Genomic DNA, 12,916 nt, shown 5'->3' on the forward strand with positions numbered 1-12,916 from the left:
GCAGGGGCTGGAGGGCAAGTGGGGAGCAGGGAAGCACTTAGCAACCCCCAACCAAGATCAGAGCGGGAGGGAGGAGGGGGAATGCGGGGTGCTCAGAGGAGGGGGCACAGTTGGGGCAGGGACTTTGGGGAAGGGGTTGGAATGGGGGTGGGGAAGGGGTTGGGTTGGGGCGGGGCTGGGGGTGGGGCCAGGGTGGGGAAGGGGCGGAGTTGGGGCGGGACCAGGGCCCCGTGGAGTGTCCTCTTTTTTAAATGTTTGAATATGGTAACCCTACACAACTTCAGCTACGCGAATAGCGTAGCTGAAGTCGGCGTAGCTTAGGTCGATTTACCTGGCCGTGAGGACAGCAGCGAGTTGACCGCTGCTGCTCCCCCGTCGACTCCGCTTCTGCCTCTCGCGAGCTGGAGTTCCGGAGTCGACGGGGAGCGCGATCGGGGATCAATTTTTATCGCATCTACACTAGATGCGATAAATCGACCCCCGATCTGGCGGGTAGTGAAGACCTGCCCTTGAAGGCTGGGGCTAAGGTTTTCAAACGTGACTGATGATTCTGGCTGCCCAACTTGTGAGCTCTTAAAGGGGTGGGGGGCTGAGCACCCCCCCTCTGAAAAGAAGGCCCCTTTAAGGTGGTTTAAGTTTGGCAGCCAAAATCACTGGTCCATTTTGGAAATCTTGACCCAGGATTCAAACCTGGGTCTCCCCTATGGTGCTGCAAATCATTAATCACTGGCTTACCTGGTTTATGAAGTGAATAAATATGCCCCAAAGTGATAGATGTGGGGACTTATGAGAGCTCTATCTCCCTTCAGAATAAGTATTTCCTAGCTTGATGGCCTCTAAATGATTTGCTTTGAGGGGAGCACTCCCTCCCCAGGCATATGAAAAGGGCTCATTCCAAATACAGATGGAAATGTGCATTCGTTGACAAAAAAACCTGATGCTGTCTCGCATGCTATAGTCGTACACACTTGCCCCTCACTCCAGTGGGAATTACGGGATTTGGATCTAACTTGCATATCAAAACACACCGCTGGGGTCGGTCCTTCTGGCAGTGACCTGTGCTTGGACATTCTCCCTAAGAGGAGCAGCCACGCACCTGCCACTGGAATCAAATGACCCATTTCTCTCTCTCTCCCTAGGAAACTTGGTACTGGCACGGAGACGTCAGCGCCAATGACGTCGTTATGAGTGGCGTGAAGTGTTCCGGGACGGAGATGTCCCTGGCGCACTGCCGGCACGATGGCGCCCGGGTGTCGTGCCCCAGAGGCGGCGGCCGCTTTGCCGCAGGAGTTTCCTGCTCAGAAAGTGAGTACCTTGCATTTTCTTCTTCCAATAGTCGGGACAAAGTGATACTGATCATGGAGATTTCCCTGGGCTTCTCTTGGGATGCTGGGAGGAAACAGGGAGGCTCATACCACTCATTGGGCCATCTTTCTATTTTAACACACTGGCAAATGTTAGGATCAACTGACTGTCTGAATAATACAGAATTAAATGTCCAAAAAGCAGTGGTAGGAACTTAGCTTTTTATTTGGAGTTCAGTTCATTGATTATCTTTCTTCCTCTCGTGCCCCTTCTCCAACCCTTGGCTTTCCACCTTATATTTGGAACAGCCTCCGGTTTCCCACGTTCCCTGCCTCTCCTCCTCCAAACTCAGATATTTGCCACTGCTTCCTGCACTGACCTTCTCACCGGCCACATCTCTGCACTTTCTCAAGCCTGAGCCAGCTGCCTGGTGCATTGCAGTTTATATTGAAAACCTTGGTTTCAAACAGCACAGGTTGTGGCTTTGTCCTGCCCCCGCTAGGAGTGCGCGGTGGGGCAGCTATGGCAATGGCTGCAATTGGGATACGATTGGAGTGGCAAACCATCGCTTTGGTGTGGGTAGGTCTAAAGACATTTTTCTTTCCCCACCGTCAGCTGCCCCGGATCTGGTGCTCAATGCTGAAATGGTGGAGCAAACCTCCTACCTGGAGGACCGCCCGATGTTCTTGCTGCAGTGTGCGCTTGAGGAGAACTGTCTGGCCACCACGGCTGCCAACACATCAGTTTCCACTGGCTATAGGAGGCTCCTGCGCTTCTCCTCCCAGATCCACAACAACGGGCAGGCTGACTTCCGCCCCAAGAACGGCCGCCACGCCTGGATTTGGCACGACTGCCACAGGTGGGTGCTTAGGTTCCTCTGCATTTGTTGCTAATCAGAATGCAAGGGCCAAAGACCCAGTCCACTCTGCTGCCCCCTATTGGTCATGAAAGAAATTAGGTGGGTCCATTTCCTCATGGACATGGGGCCCATCCACATCTCAAAGCCACAAGCCCAAATAGTACTAACTGGCCTCTTCTAGATGTTTGCGCCGTTATCGTTGTGCTGCACACCACAGCCACTCAGGCTTCATGGAGACAGCTGGGATAGAACTCAGATCCTTCTGCTTCAAAAGCACAGGCCCAGAGCACAGGAATAAAGGAGAATCTCTTTAAGAGTATATGGCCTATGAGACACACTTAAGCAGCTATGATTCCAACCAATAGCAAACACGCATACACAGTTTATTACAGTATAAAATCACTGATGAAGCCAGGTAGCACAATTGATTGGAATCTTGTGGCTTGCTTTACTGAGAAATCATAGAATTCACTGAAGGGACACCAGAAGTAGCCTACGCTGAGATGTTCCTGGGTAAAATTCCTTACCTCCCCATGGATGATGCAAAGGGGTTTGTGGTACAGAAACATAGATGGTTCCATAACCCTCAAACAAGAGCTCTCCACCTGATTGCCCTAAGCTAAAGGACAGGTGCCAAGAATCGTAGGAATGGAAGAGACCTCTAGAGGTCATCTAGTCCAGTCTTCTGCACTCATGGCAGACTAAGTATTATCTAGACCATCCCTGACAGGTGCTTGTCTAACCTGCTCTTAAAAATCTCCAATGATGGAGATTCCACAACCTCCCTAGGCAATTTATTCCAGTGCTTAACCACCCTGACAGGACAATTTTCCTAATGTCCAACCTAAACCTCCCTTGCTGCAATTTAAGCCCATTGCTTCTTATCCTATCCTCGGAGGTTAACGAGAACCATTTTTCTCCCTCCTCCTTGTAATAACTTTTTATATTCTTGAAAACTGTTATCATGTCCTCCCTCAGTCTTCCCTTCTCTAGACTAAACAAACCCAATTTTTTCAATCTTCCCTCATAGGTCATGTTTTCTAGACTTTTAATCATTTTTGTTGCTCTTCTCTGGACTTTCTCCAATTTGTCCACATCTTTCCTGAAATGTGGCAACCAGAACTGGACACAATACTCCAGTTGAGGCCGTATCAGCGCAGAGTAGAGCGGAAGAATTACTACTTGTGTCTTGCTTACAACACTCCTGCTAATACATCCCAGAATGATGTTCGCTTTTTTTTTTTTTTTTTTTTTTGCAAGTGTCACACTGTTGACTCATATTTAACTTGTGATCCACTATGACCCCCCAGATCCCTTTCTACAGTACTCCTTCCCAGGCAGTCATTTCCCATTGTATATGTGTGCAATTGATTGTTCCTTCCTAAGTGGAGTACTTTACATTTTTCCATATTGAATTTCATCCTATTTACTTCAGACCATTTCTCCAGTTTGTCCAGTTCATTTTGAATTTTAATCCTATCCTACAAAGCACTTGAAACCCTTCCCAGCTTGGTATCGTCCACAGATAACGAACCAAACCGGACCCTGGACTGATCCCTGCAGGACCCCACTCATTATGCCCTTCCAGCTTGACTATGAACCACTGATAACTACACTCTGGGAATGGTTTTCCAACTAGTTATTCACCCACCTTATAGTAGCTCCATCCAGGTTGCATTTCCCTAGTTTGTTTATGAGAAGGTCATGCGAGACCGTATCAAAAGCCTTACTAAAGTCAAGATGTACCACATCTACCGCTTCTCCCCCCTCCCCCCCCCCCACAAGGCTTGTTACCCTGTCAAGGAAAGCTATTGGGTTGGTTTGACACAATTTGTTCTTGACAAATCCATGCTGACTGCTACTTATCACCTTCGTGTCATCTAGGTGTTTGCAAATTGATTGCTTGATTATTTGCTCCATTATTTTTCTGGGTACAGAAGTTAAGCTGACTGGTCTGTAATTCCCCAGGCTGTCCTTATTACCCTTTTTATAGCTTGGCACTCTGCTCTTTTCCGGTCCTGTGGAATCTCACTCATCTTCCATGACTCTTTGAAGATAATAGCTGATATCTCCTCAGTCAGGCTCCCAGAAACCTCAGCTCCCATTTCCTTTCCTCTTCCCCGTGACCAGCTGGAGCCCTTCCTCCTGTATCTCCTTCCCATTTGACTCCCCCAGTCAGCCAACTTGCTTTTAATGAACCAAGCTCCATCTTCTGGACAGACTTTCATTAGAGTCAGGACATCTCCACCATGCTCCAGCTAGGTTGGAGCGGGTAGGGCCCGTTCCACAACTGCACAAACCAGACTGAAAATAAACAGATCCTGCAAGGCGGATGGAAAGGGAAACCAGCTTGAGATTTACCAATAGAGGGGAGAAACCTGCATCCCTTTTGCTGTAGCTTGGGGACAGGTTTCCACTGTCTGCCAAACCGTAAGTGAGCATTTATAGGGAGGGATCAGTAGAGAGGCTTAGGCAGCACAGTACCTTCCAAAGGGACTGTTCTATCCAGATGACCCACTCCACCAGCTTCCAGATCCTTTGTGGTCCTATATACTGGTTGCCTGCTCTGTTCCTCTCTGAGCCTTCAGTAGTTGGCCCTTTCTCAAGGTGGCTATATTGTGAAAGAGTCCCTCTTCTTACATAGAGACTAATACAATACTATGGCCCAATAGAATCCAAGCAATGAAACTGGCTGCTCAAAAGGAGCAAGGGTCTGTGTCTTTTGGAAGACGTCTTAAATGAAGTGAGGAGAGGCTCGGGAAGAGGCCGCAGGCCATCTGTGTGCTTGAAACTGGATTCTGTTTACATGGAGGAATATGAACTATATTCCTCTTGCATCTTTCCAGTCTGTAAACACTGTAATATAAACACCCGTTTGAAGGATGCAGACATTTTAGGAATTGAGTCAGACCCCAGGTTCTAAATTTTTTTTTGCAGCGGAGGCAGCCAAAATAGACTACTTCAAAATCAGTAGGTTGGCCACCACAGAATGCTCTTTTTTTTTTTTCCCCCAGCCGTCTCAGTCCGGTACTGTAAGCCTCTGTTCAGCAGGCTTTTGACATAGGAGCAGGACAAAAATGGGGAAAAGCCACTTAATGTCCAGGTGAAGGGAAACTTAAGAACATCTGGCAGCGATTTCAGTGATCGCAATTTTGGAAGGGGCGGGGTGAAGAAAAATCCTCTTTTCCTATAGGAAAAAAAATGCCTTTTGTTGCTTCTGTAAGCACATTTTAGTTAAATGAACACATGCATAGCTTGGTGTTGCAAACATCTGACGGACAGTATTAGGTAGCACCATTTACTGAGAAGCCCTGATTTATTTTTACAGCCAGAAGGCTAGTTCTGCTTTCCGTTAAAGTGGAACCACTTTTTAAAAATTCTTCAGCAATGTGTTTTGAATTAGGCTCTGTGCAGATGGACTCTTGGGCCCATCCCGAGTACTCCTGAAACCAGTGGGGCTTGGCACTGATCTGCTCGCAAGGATCAGATGGCAGGATTTGGGGCCTGTTTTGTTCAAGTGCTTATCACCATGGTATCTGAGAGCCTTTGGTGGTAACTGTGCTAGCAACTACCATGTTCCAGCCACATCGCTCTACCACTGGTTCCAAGGAGAGGGGGACAAATTCTGATCTCAGTTACGTCCGTGTAACTAAGCCCTGACTGAGCAAAGCCTATGCTTAACTTTAAGCGTGTACTTAAGTCCATCCGTATTCAGCAACGCACTTACACACAAGTCCCACTGACTTCAGCTGGACTTAAGTACATGCTTAAAGTTAAGCAACTTTGTTGAATCATTGGCTTGATGTACATCGTTCCCTAACACGCACAAACTATCCGCAGTAGTGGAACCATCCTGACTACAATGACATGTAGAGCTGGAACCTGTCTGACAGCCGTGCAGACAGGGTCAAGCTGACTCTGTTAGTGCCCGGTTAAAATAATGAAGTGGACTGTGTATATGAACCCAGCTCTCCTGTTTGAGGCAGAGTGAAATGAGCTCAAAACTAAATTTACCCCATTCTGCTGTTCATTTCTGGCCAGTAAATTAATGTTCTGTACCCTCTGAACTAAGGTTTCCATCTTTCTGAGATGCATATGTGGCCCCCATCACTCTGGGTCTCCCCCTCTTTAATATATTTATATTCAGAATGCCCTTGTGAGGTATGGTAGCATTCTTCCCTGTTTTACAAGGGAACTGACTTGCCCAAGGTCCTACAAGATGTCTGTGGCAGAGTAGGGAATTAAACCCAGGTGTCCCAAATCCTAGGTTAACGCCCTAGCCACTGGACCATCCTTCCCCTCTAGGAGTTACGCTATGCTTTTAAGATGGCAGTAAGTTAGCAGCTATCCTAACTAAAGACTATATTTCTTTGTGTCTCACAGACATTATCACAGCATGGAGGTTTTCACACACTATGATCTGCTGAACCTCAATGGTACCAAGGTGGCCGAAGGACACAAAGCGAGTTTCTGTTTGGAAGACACTGAATGTGAATCAGGTACCCTCGCTATAGCCACATAGTGTGGGAAGTTTGTGCAGGGAATTTATTGGCGTTCTCGGGATCCAAAGACAAAGCCATGTTCCTTAGCAGGGAGGATGGCAAACTTGGTCGTCCAAGAGCTGTGATTGTTCTTGAGGCTAAGGAGGCCAATGCTTCCTAGTCTTTAAACCATGAAAAGAGTTGAAATCTATTGGTGCTTGCAAAAGGTTCCTGGTGCTATTACATTAAGAATGACAAGCTTCAAAAGTACTTAACTCATTGGGTGCAGGGCTGTTTGGAAAATCTGGCCTTACATTTCTGACTCCAATGACACAAGTACTTCCAAGCCACGGATCTGGGCGATCAGGTAGGAAAAATGTGTGCATTATATAGACTTGTTCCCAGCCTCTGCTACCTGTACCCACCCCTGTAGACTTCATAGCCCAGGGAACGTTATAGCTACAACATTTTGAATGAGACCTAAAGTCTCTTGAGAGAGTTAAAAGAACCACTGGCACTTTCTACATGAGAAGTGCTAACCTGCTGTCCTGGATAAATTCCAACTCATGTATTTACATTTTGTTTTCCTAAAACTCCCCCTCTAATTTCAAAAGGACACAGAATTCTTTACTTCCTGTCATGTAGCATTGCGGCCTGCTGTCACAAACACTGCTACATTCCACCCCAGAAGTGGCTGCATTTCAGGGGGCTTCCTCGCCATTGAGTTCATACACTGCTTTGGGATGGATGCACTATCCTAAGATATGATATTCACCTCAGGAGCACTGTGCATACACTCTTCTGTTCACAGAGGAACTACCTGTCTCATAGTGAGGTTAGGAGAATACCCACCAAACCAGCTGGGATTGTTCTGACATGCATACCTCTTTCCTCTGTAGATGTGCAGAAACAGTACGAATGTGCTAATTTTGGGGAACAAGGAATCACAGTGGGATGCTGGGATGTCTATCGTCATGATATTGACTGCCAATGGGTCGACATTACTGATATCCCACCAGGAGATTACCTCTTCCAGGTACATGGGGACTGGGATGTGGGCAACAGAGGTGGACACTTGTCTACTGGTATCTAGCAACAAATTGGTTACATGCCTAACAATGTTAGGTGATTTTAAAAATAAGCTCAAGGTAGCATGGCCAGTCACAATAGACAGATCATGAAAAGAGGTCTAGGTTGGATATTAGGAAACACTATTTCACTAGGAGGGTGGTGAAGCACTGGAATGGGTTACCTAGGGAAGTGGTGGAATCTCCATCCTTAGAGGTTTTTAAGGCCCAGCTTGATAAAGCCCTGGCTGGGATGATTTAGTTGGGGATTGGTCCTGCTTTGAGCAGGTGGCTGGATTAGATGACCTCCTAAGGTCTCTTCCAACCCTGATATTTTATGATCTGTGCCACATTTTGAATACCATACAATTGTTCCAACCTTCTTTCAGAAATGCTCTCAAGTCCTTTTCAGACAAAGATTTAGGTGATTGGTGATTAAGTGTTTTACAAACCCCCATATAAACAGCATTGTCTGGTGTGGTTTTTTTTTTTCCTGAGTGAAAAGAATACTGATCATTCTCATGCACTCCTTTCAACTCTAACATTACAGCACGGGAAGCCACCACTGCTACTTCAGTCACTTTCACTTTAATGCTACTTTCATTGCCCAAGTGGTCTGAAATTCAAACAAACCAGGGAAAGGGTGAAAAATCTAAAACCTTTCATGTGCCTGAGAGCAGAGAGAAGGGTTTTTTAAATGAATTAGTTTTGTCTTGATAGCTGTCCTATTAAATACAAGTAAGTCTCCCCTTTGCCTGTAAGCTTTGAGGCAGGTACAGTGTCTTCAGTGGAGACTGAGAAGCATGTAGCTCTTTGGGTGCTACCAGCATGCAAATAATACTGCAATCAAATGTGAAAAATCATCTTCCCCATGAAACTGTTTCATTGTGTCTAAGGAAATCTCTTGTGATGTAGCAAAGAATTTTAAAGGTTTTTACTAATACAGCTGGTCAGAAAATAAACTGAAAAGTAATTTGGAAAAAAAAAAAGCATGCTTTTTAAAATATTCTGACCAGCTCTTCTAATTAATTATTTGTATTACTGAAGAACCTTGGAGCCCTAGTCACATACCAGGACCCCACTGTGCCAGGTGCTGTACAGGGTAGATTTGATTTAATCATGGTTTTCTACATAAAAGTGAATTCTTGTTGGTTGTTCTAACCTTAATACATTTTCTTCACAACTCAGAGATAGATGTAGGTTTCATTTTTAGAAGGTAAACAGTGATTTATTTTGAAAACTTTTCAGATTAGTTTGACAGCTATATCAGAAAATGAATGAATGATTGTTTGATTTACCAAAGGTAATTGAAGCAGACAGTTCACCTCCCAATAACTTCATACGTATCTCCAATTCAACAGGTTAATCATTAGTATTTGGACAGTTTTCTTGCTCTGCTGTATTAGGAGGAGAATATCACCAGACAGACATTTTAAATTGTTTTATTTAACTAAATCAACAACATTAAGTATTCTGGATTTTTTTCTTCAACAGCAAACATATAATATTTTAACAAAACAAGCGTATGTCCCTCGCGTCTCACATTTATCTCCAGACTTCTTCTCCTTGTCCAGATCTATTCCACCCCCAACAATCTTCTATTCATTGAACTTTTAGAGAGAGGTAAGGAATTGACAGTGTACACAAATTTGTAGAGGGACAATAGGGTTGAGGTCTGTTATTTCTCATCTCTCTCTATATATTTATTTATTTTAAAAATTTTTTGCTGTTAATAAGCGTGTTATCTCTAGAGACACAAATCCACAGTCTGAGAACTGCAAAACTAAGCATCTCTGATGGTATCTTAGACTGAGCACTGAGTCCCATTGGGTAGATAGAAAGATTAACCTAAATAATCTAGACAGAAGCCCATGGAACCCCATAAGATTGGGTCCCTAATCCATGAACTATTGGAACTCATTTACAAAACTTTCCTTAACCATTACCTGAGTATATTGTCTTGTACTATCGAATTAGAATTTATAATCCCTATTCCATGATGAGACATTATAGCTCAAAGATATATCTATCTTTAGATAAAATGCTTTTTTGAGGAAAAAGCATATCAAAACTGATTTTTTTTTTAAAAAAATAATTGATTTTTATCTACCCTGGTGCTGTACAAACACAAAAGAAAGAGACCATCTTCTTTGCTGTTTACACTTCACTGAGCATCTTTCAATTGCTCTATGATGTTGTTTCTTTACTCTTTCCCAGATTGTCATTAACCCAAACTACGAAGTTGCAGAATCGGATTATTCGAACAATGTGATGAAGTGCAAGAGTCGGTATGATGGACAGCGCATCTGGATGTACAACTGCCATATAGGTGAGCAGAAGCACGTGGGAAGTTGAGCTGTTCAAAAAATAGTTATTGCTATGGGATGCGGTGTGAACTACAGGTTAGAGCCAGCAGCTGGGAGTCAAATTCTGGGTTCTGCTTCTGCCACTAACTTGCTGTGTCATAGGGGGCAGGTCACTTACCAGCGGTTCCTGTTTCCACACATCTCAGAAGGAAATTATAGGACAATGTTCTTAAAGCGTTGGGTGAGATGTACATCAAAGTGTTAAGTTTACTCTTCCCCTCACTCCTGCAGTAGTGTATTAATAGAAGCCGAGCTATATGCTTATCAAATTTTAATAGAATTAAATAGCCAAAAGGTAGGCAACTGCCCTTGATCCAAGTTCAGAACTCCCAGTGGTGTGGAGGAAAACTGATGTGGCAGCTTAGAAACAGGCGTAATTTACTCAATTTATCTGGTTTGTTGTGCATCTGCCTTTCGTGTCAGAGACATAATTTACACAGGCTCAGGGGGTACCTTGCTGACAGTACCTGGTTCTCTCTGCCTCTCACAGGTGACTCCTTAGGCCAAGAAATGGAACAGAAATTTGATCACTTCAGCGGACTCACAAATAACCAGGTGTCCACGCGGTAGAGCAGCCGGCCTCCCACCCACTATTTAAGGAAGCAGGGATGCCTGTTTGCAACTTCCCTAACCACTGCACAGAAAAAGAAACCAAGTAAACAACCCTGGACTTTAAATTAGCATTGTAAGTTATTCTCAGCAATACCCTCCATACCCATTTCAGGTGCTCAGCACACTAGGAAACAGAATTCACTTTGTAACTTCTCACTCCTAATATTAAGATGATTTGGGACCAGACTTTAATTCCACTAGGCCCCATGTCCCTGCAACTAGGGCTTCACTTCCATCCAGTCTAACCTGTTCACTGGAGACTCCTTCCCACCTTGTTCATCTGCACAGGTCCAGGCTGCAGTGAGCAGATCGCAGAGGTGGTGGTGGTGGTTTCCTTTGGGTGAGGACAACCTACCTGTGTCCCTACCATTGACAGTGTTTAAACATACTTCCCTCTCAGCTGCCTTGCTCCTGTCTCAGCATCTTTACGCTTTGATTTGAGTCTGAACACACACCACTGATGCGAAAACGGACATTTGTGACATTGCTTTTCTAAAGGTACTTAAATCCAACTCATTCTTAGTACTGCCATGAAAATACCCAATTTAGCACATAGCTAAGAAAAACTGGAGCAGCCTTCCTGAGACCGGGAAGGTGCAAAGTGTAATTTAATACTGTGACATAACTTGTTCATTTCAAACGCTCCACTCACGTTTTTAGCACGATCTTTAAAGGGAACATCTAAAGCAGGGCTAGTTCGCACTGTGCTCTCTATAGTAATTACCAGAACTCCACAAAGCTACAAGTCAATTATGCAATCTAGACCTGGAAAAGTTCCATTATTTAGTACACATCCTTGTGTTGGGAGACTAAACAGCATTTCTGTTGCACACTAAGCTGTTCACCCAAATGATTTTATGTACGTCTATTTCCTTCCAACACCTTTAAGCTAGATATTACATCTGTGCCTTTTCTTTAAAGGATGAATATAGTTAATCATTGTATCATCAATATACTTTTACAAAGATAATTTATTGGCCTTTACTATCAGGGATCTGGATCTTGCATTATGTCAGACCACCTGTGTAAGCGATTTTTAAAAAAAGATTTTACACTTCGGTAAATGCATAATGGTGCTAAGTGTGTTCCTCTGTTTGTTTGAGGACGCACGTTGCTACATGTCTTCAGACACACGCCTACTTGAATAAAAATCAACTTTGCCCAGAAAAGAGTTTTCTATGCCATTTTTGTGTATGTTCATTGAGTGACCTGGAAGCTTAGTTCTTTCACCCCTCTGCCATGTGGCTAGGGCAAGGGATTGGGAGTCAGGATACCTGGGTTCTACTCCCACTCGCTTGCTTTGTGAGTCAACAAACCTGAGCTCTAGTCAATTCTTAAATTACAGCAAGGGCTGGTATTGCATCAGCTGCTGTCACCCTTTTTTGAGGCCTTAATCCCATGCCCTAGTTCTACGAAAAGCTCCTCTCCCTTTGTGTTCGCTGAAAGACTCAAACTGTGAAACTGACTAGATGCAAAGTACTATCAAGTGCAAATAGGAAAATCACTCAGTTATGCTAATGGCATTAGGTGTGTAATAAGATAAAACATTTCAGTCCAAAGTGTGATTGAAGCTGGATGTGTCCCTTTAACCTCATTTTTGCTCTCTCTAACCTACCTCACAGGGGTGTTGTGAGGTGTAAGGAATGCCTGCTAAGTCCTTTGCTAATGCCTATCAGAGGATCTTCAAGTATGTAGCTAACAAATACTAAGTTATTCCTCTCTGCTTACAGAGAGGCATCTGGAAAAAGTTTTGCACCTACAGTAATCTGGAAAGCTCCATTTTGTTCTGAGGAGGTGAGACTTTACTAAAGGCCTGAGCCCCTGTAGTGGGAGTTGTGCAGCATCAGGTGCTACAACAATAAAGCAGATGTCAAGTTCTGGCTTTCCCCCCCTCTAATCAGTGGATAAGAATGCTCCTTGACATACTGCACCATCACAAACCTGAGCATGCTTGTTACGTACTGTGTATCAAAAAAACCTGATGCTGCCACATGCATTTGCTGCTTATCAGTTTTGTGGTATAACTTTATTTTAACAAACGTCAGCTTTACAACTTCAGTAAACATTAAACAGCTATTGACTCCTGCAAACGTGTTGCTCTGTTTTTCTTGCTTACAATCCAGGCCAAAGGTATTCCCTTCTTCCCTCCCACAACCTTCAATCTCGGGCAGCTCTTACTAGAGACTTTATACATTTTAAAAGAATGTAGTGCTTAGATCAAGGAGG

General features: G+C 44.3%; 1 protein-coding gene across 2 annotated transcripts in view; it reads left to right on the forward strand.

Moving 5' to 3' along the window:
• Positions 1–12,776, forward strand: part of LOXL2 (lysyl oxidase like 2) — a 91,799-nt gene extending 79,023 nt beyond the window's left edge. For both annotated transcript variants that reach the window (XM_024213513.2, XM_024213514.2), the window contains 6 exons: positions 1,140–1,305; positions 1,921–2,164; positions 6,548–6,663; positions 7,545–7,681; positions 9,930–10,041; positions 10,569–12,776. In XM_024213513.2, coding sequence (XP_024069281.1) covers positions 1,140–1,305; positions 1,921–2,164; positions 6,548–6,663; positions 7,545–7,681; positions 9,930–10,041; positions 10,569–10,648 — 855 coding nt within the window. In that variant the 3' untranslated portion in view covers positions 10,649–12,776. The remainder of the gene's footprint in view (positions 1–1,139; positions 1,306–1,920; positions 2,165–6,547; positions 6,664–7,544; positions 7,682–9,929; positions 10,042–10,568) is intronic.
• The last annotated feature ends 140 nt before the right edge of the window (positions 12,777–12,916 follow it).

This window comes from Terrapene carolina, unplaced genomic scaffold (assembly GCF_002925995.2).
Source record: "Terrapene carolina triunguis isolate 2854851 unplaced genomic scaffold, T_m_triunguis-2.0 Scaffold53, whole genome shotgun sequence".
Classification (NCBI taxonomy): domain Eukaryota; kingdom Metazoa; phylum Chordata; order Testudines; family Emydidae; genus Terrapene; species Terrapene triunguis.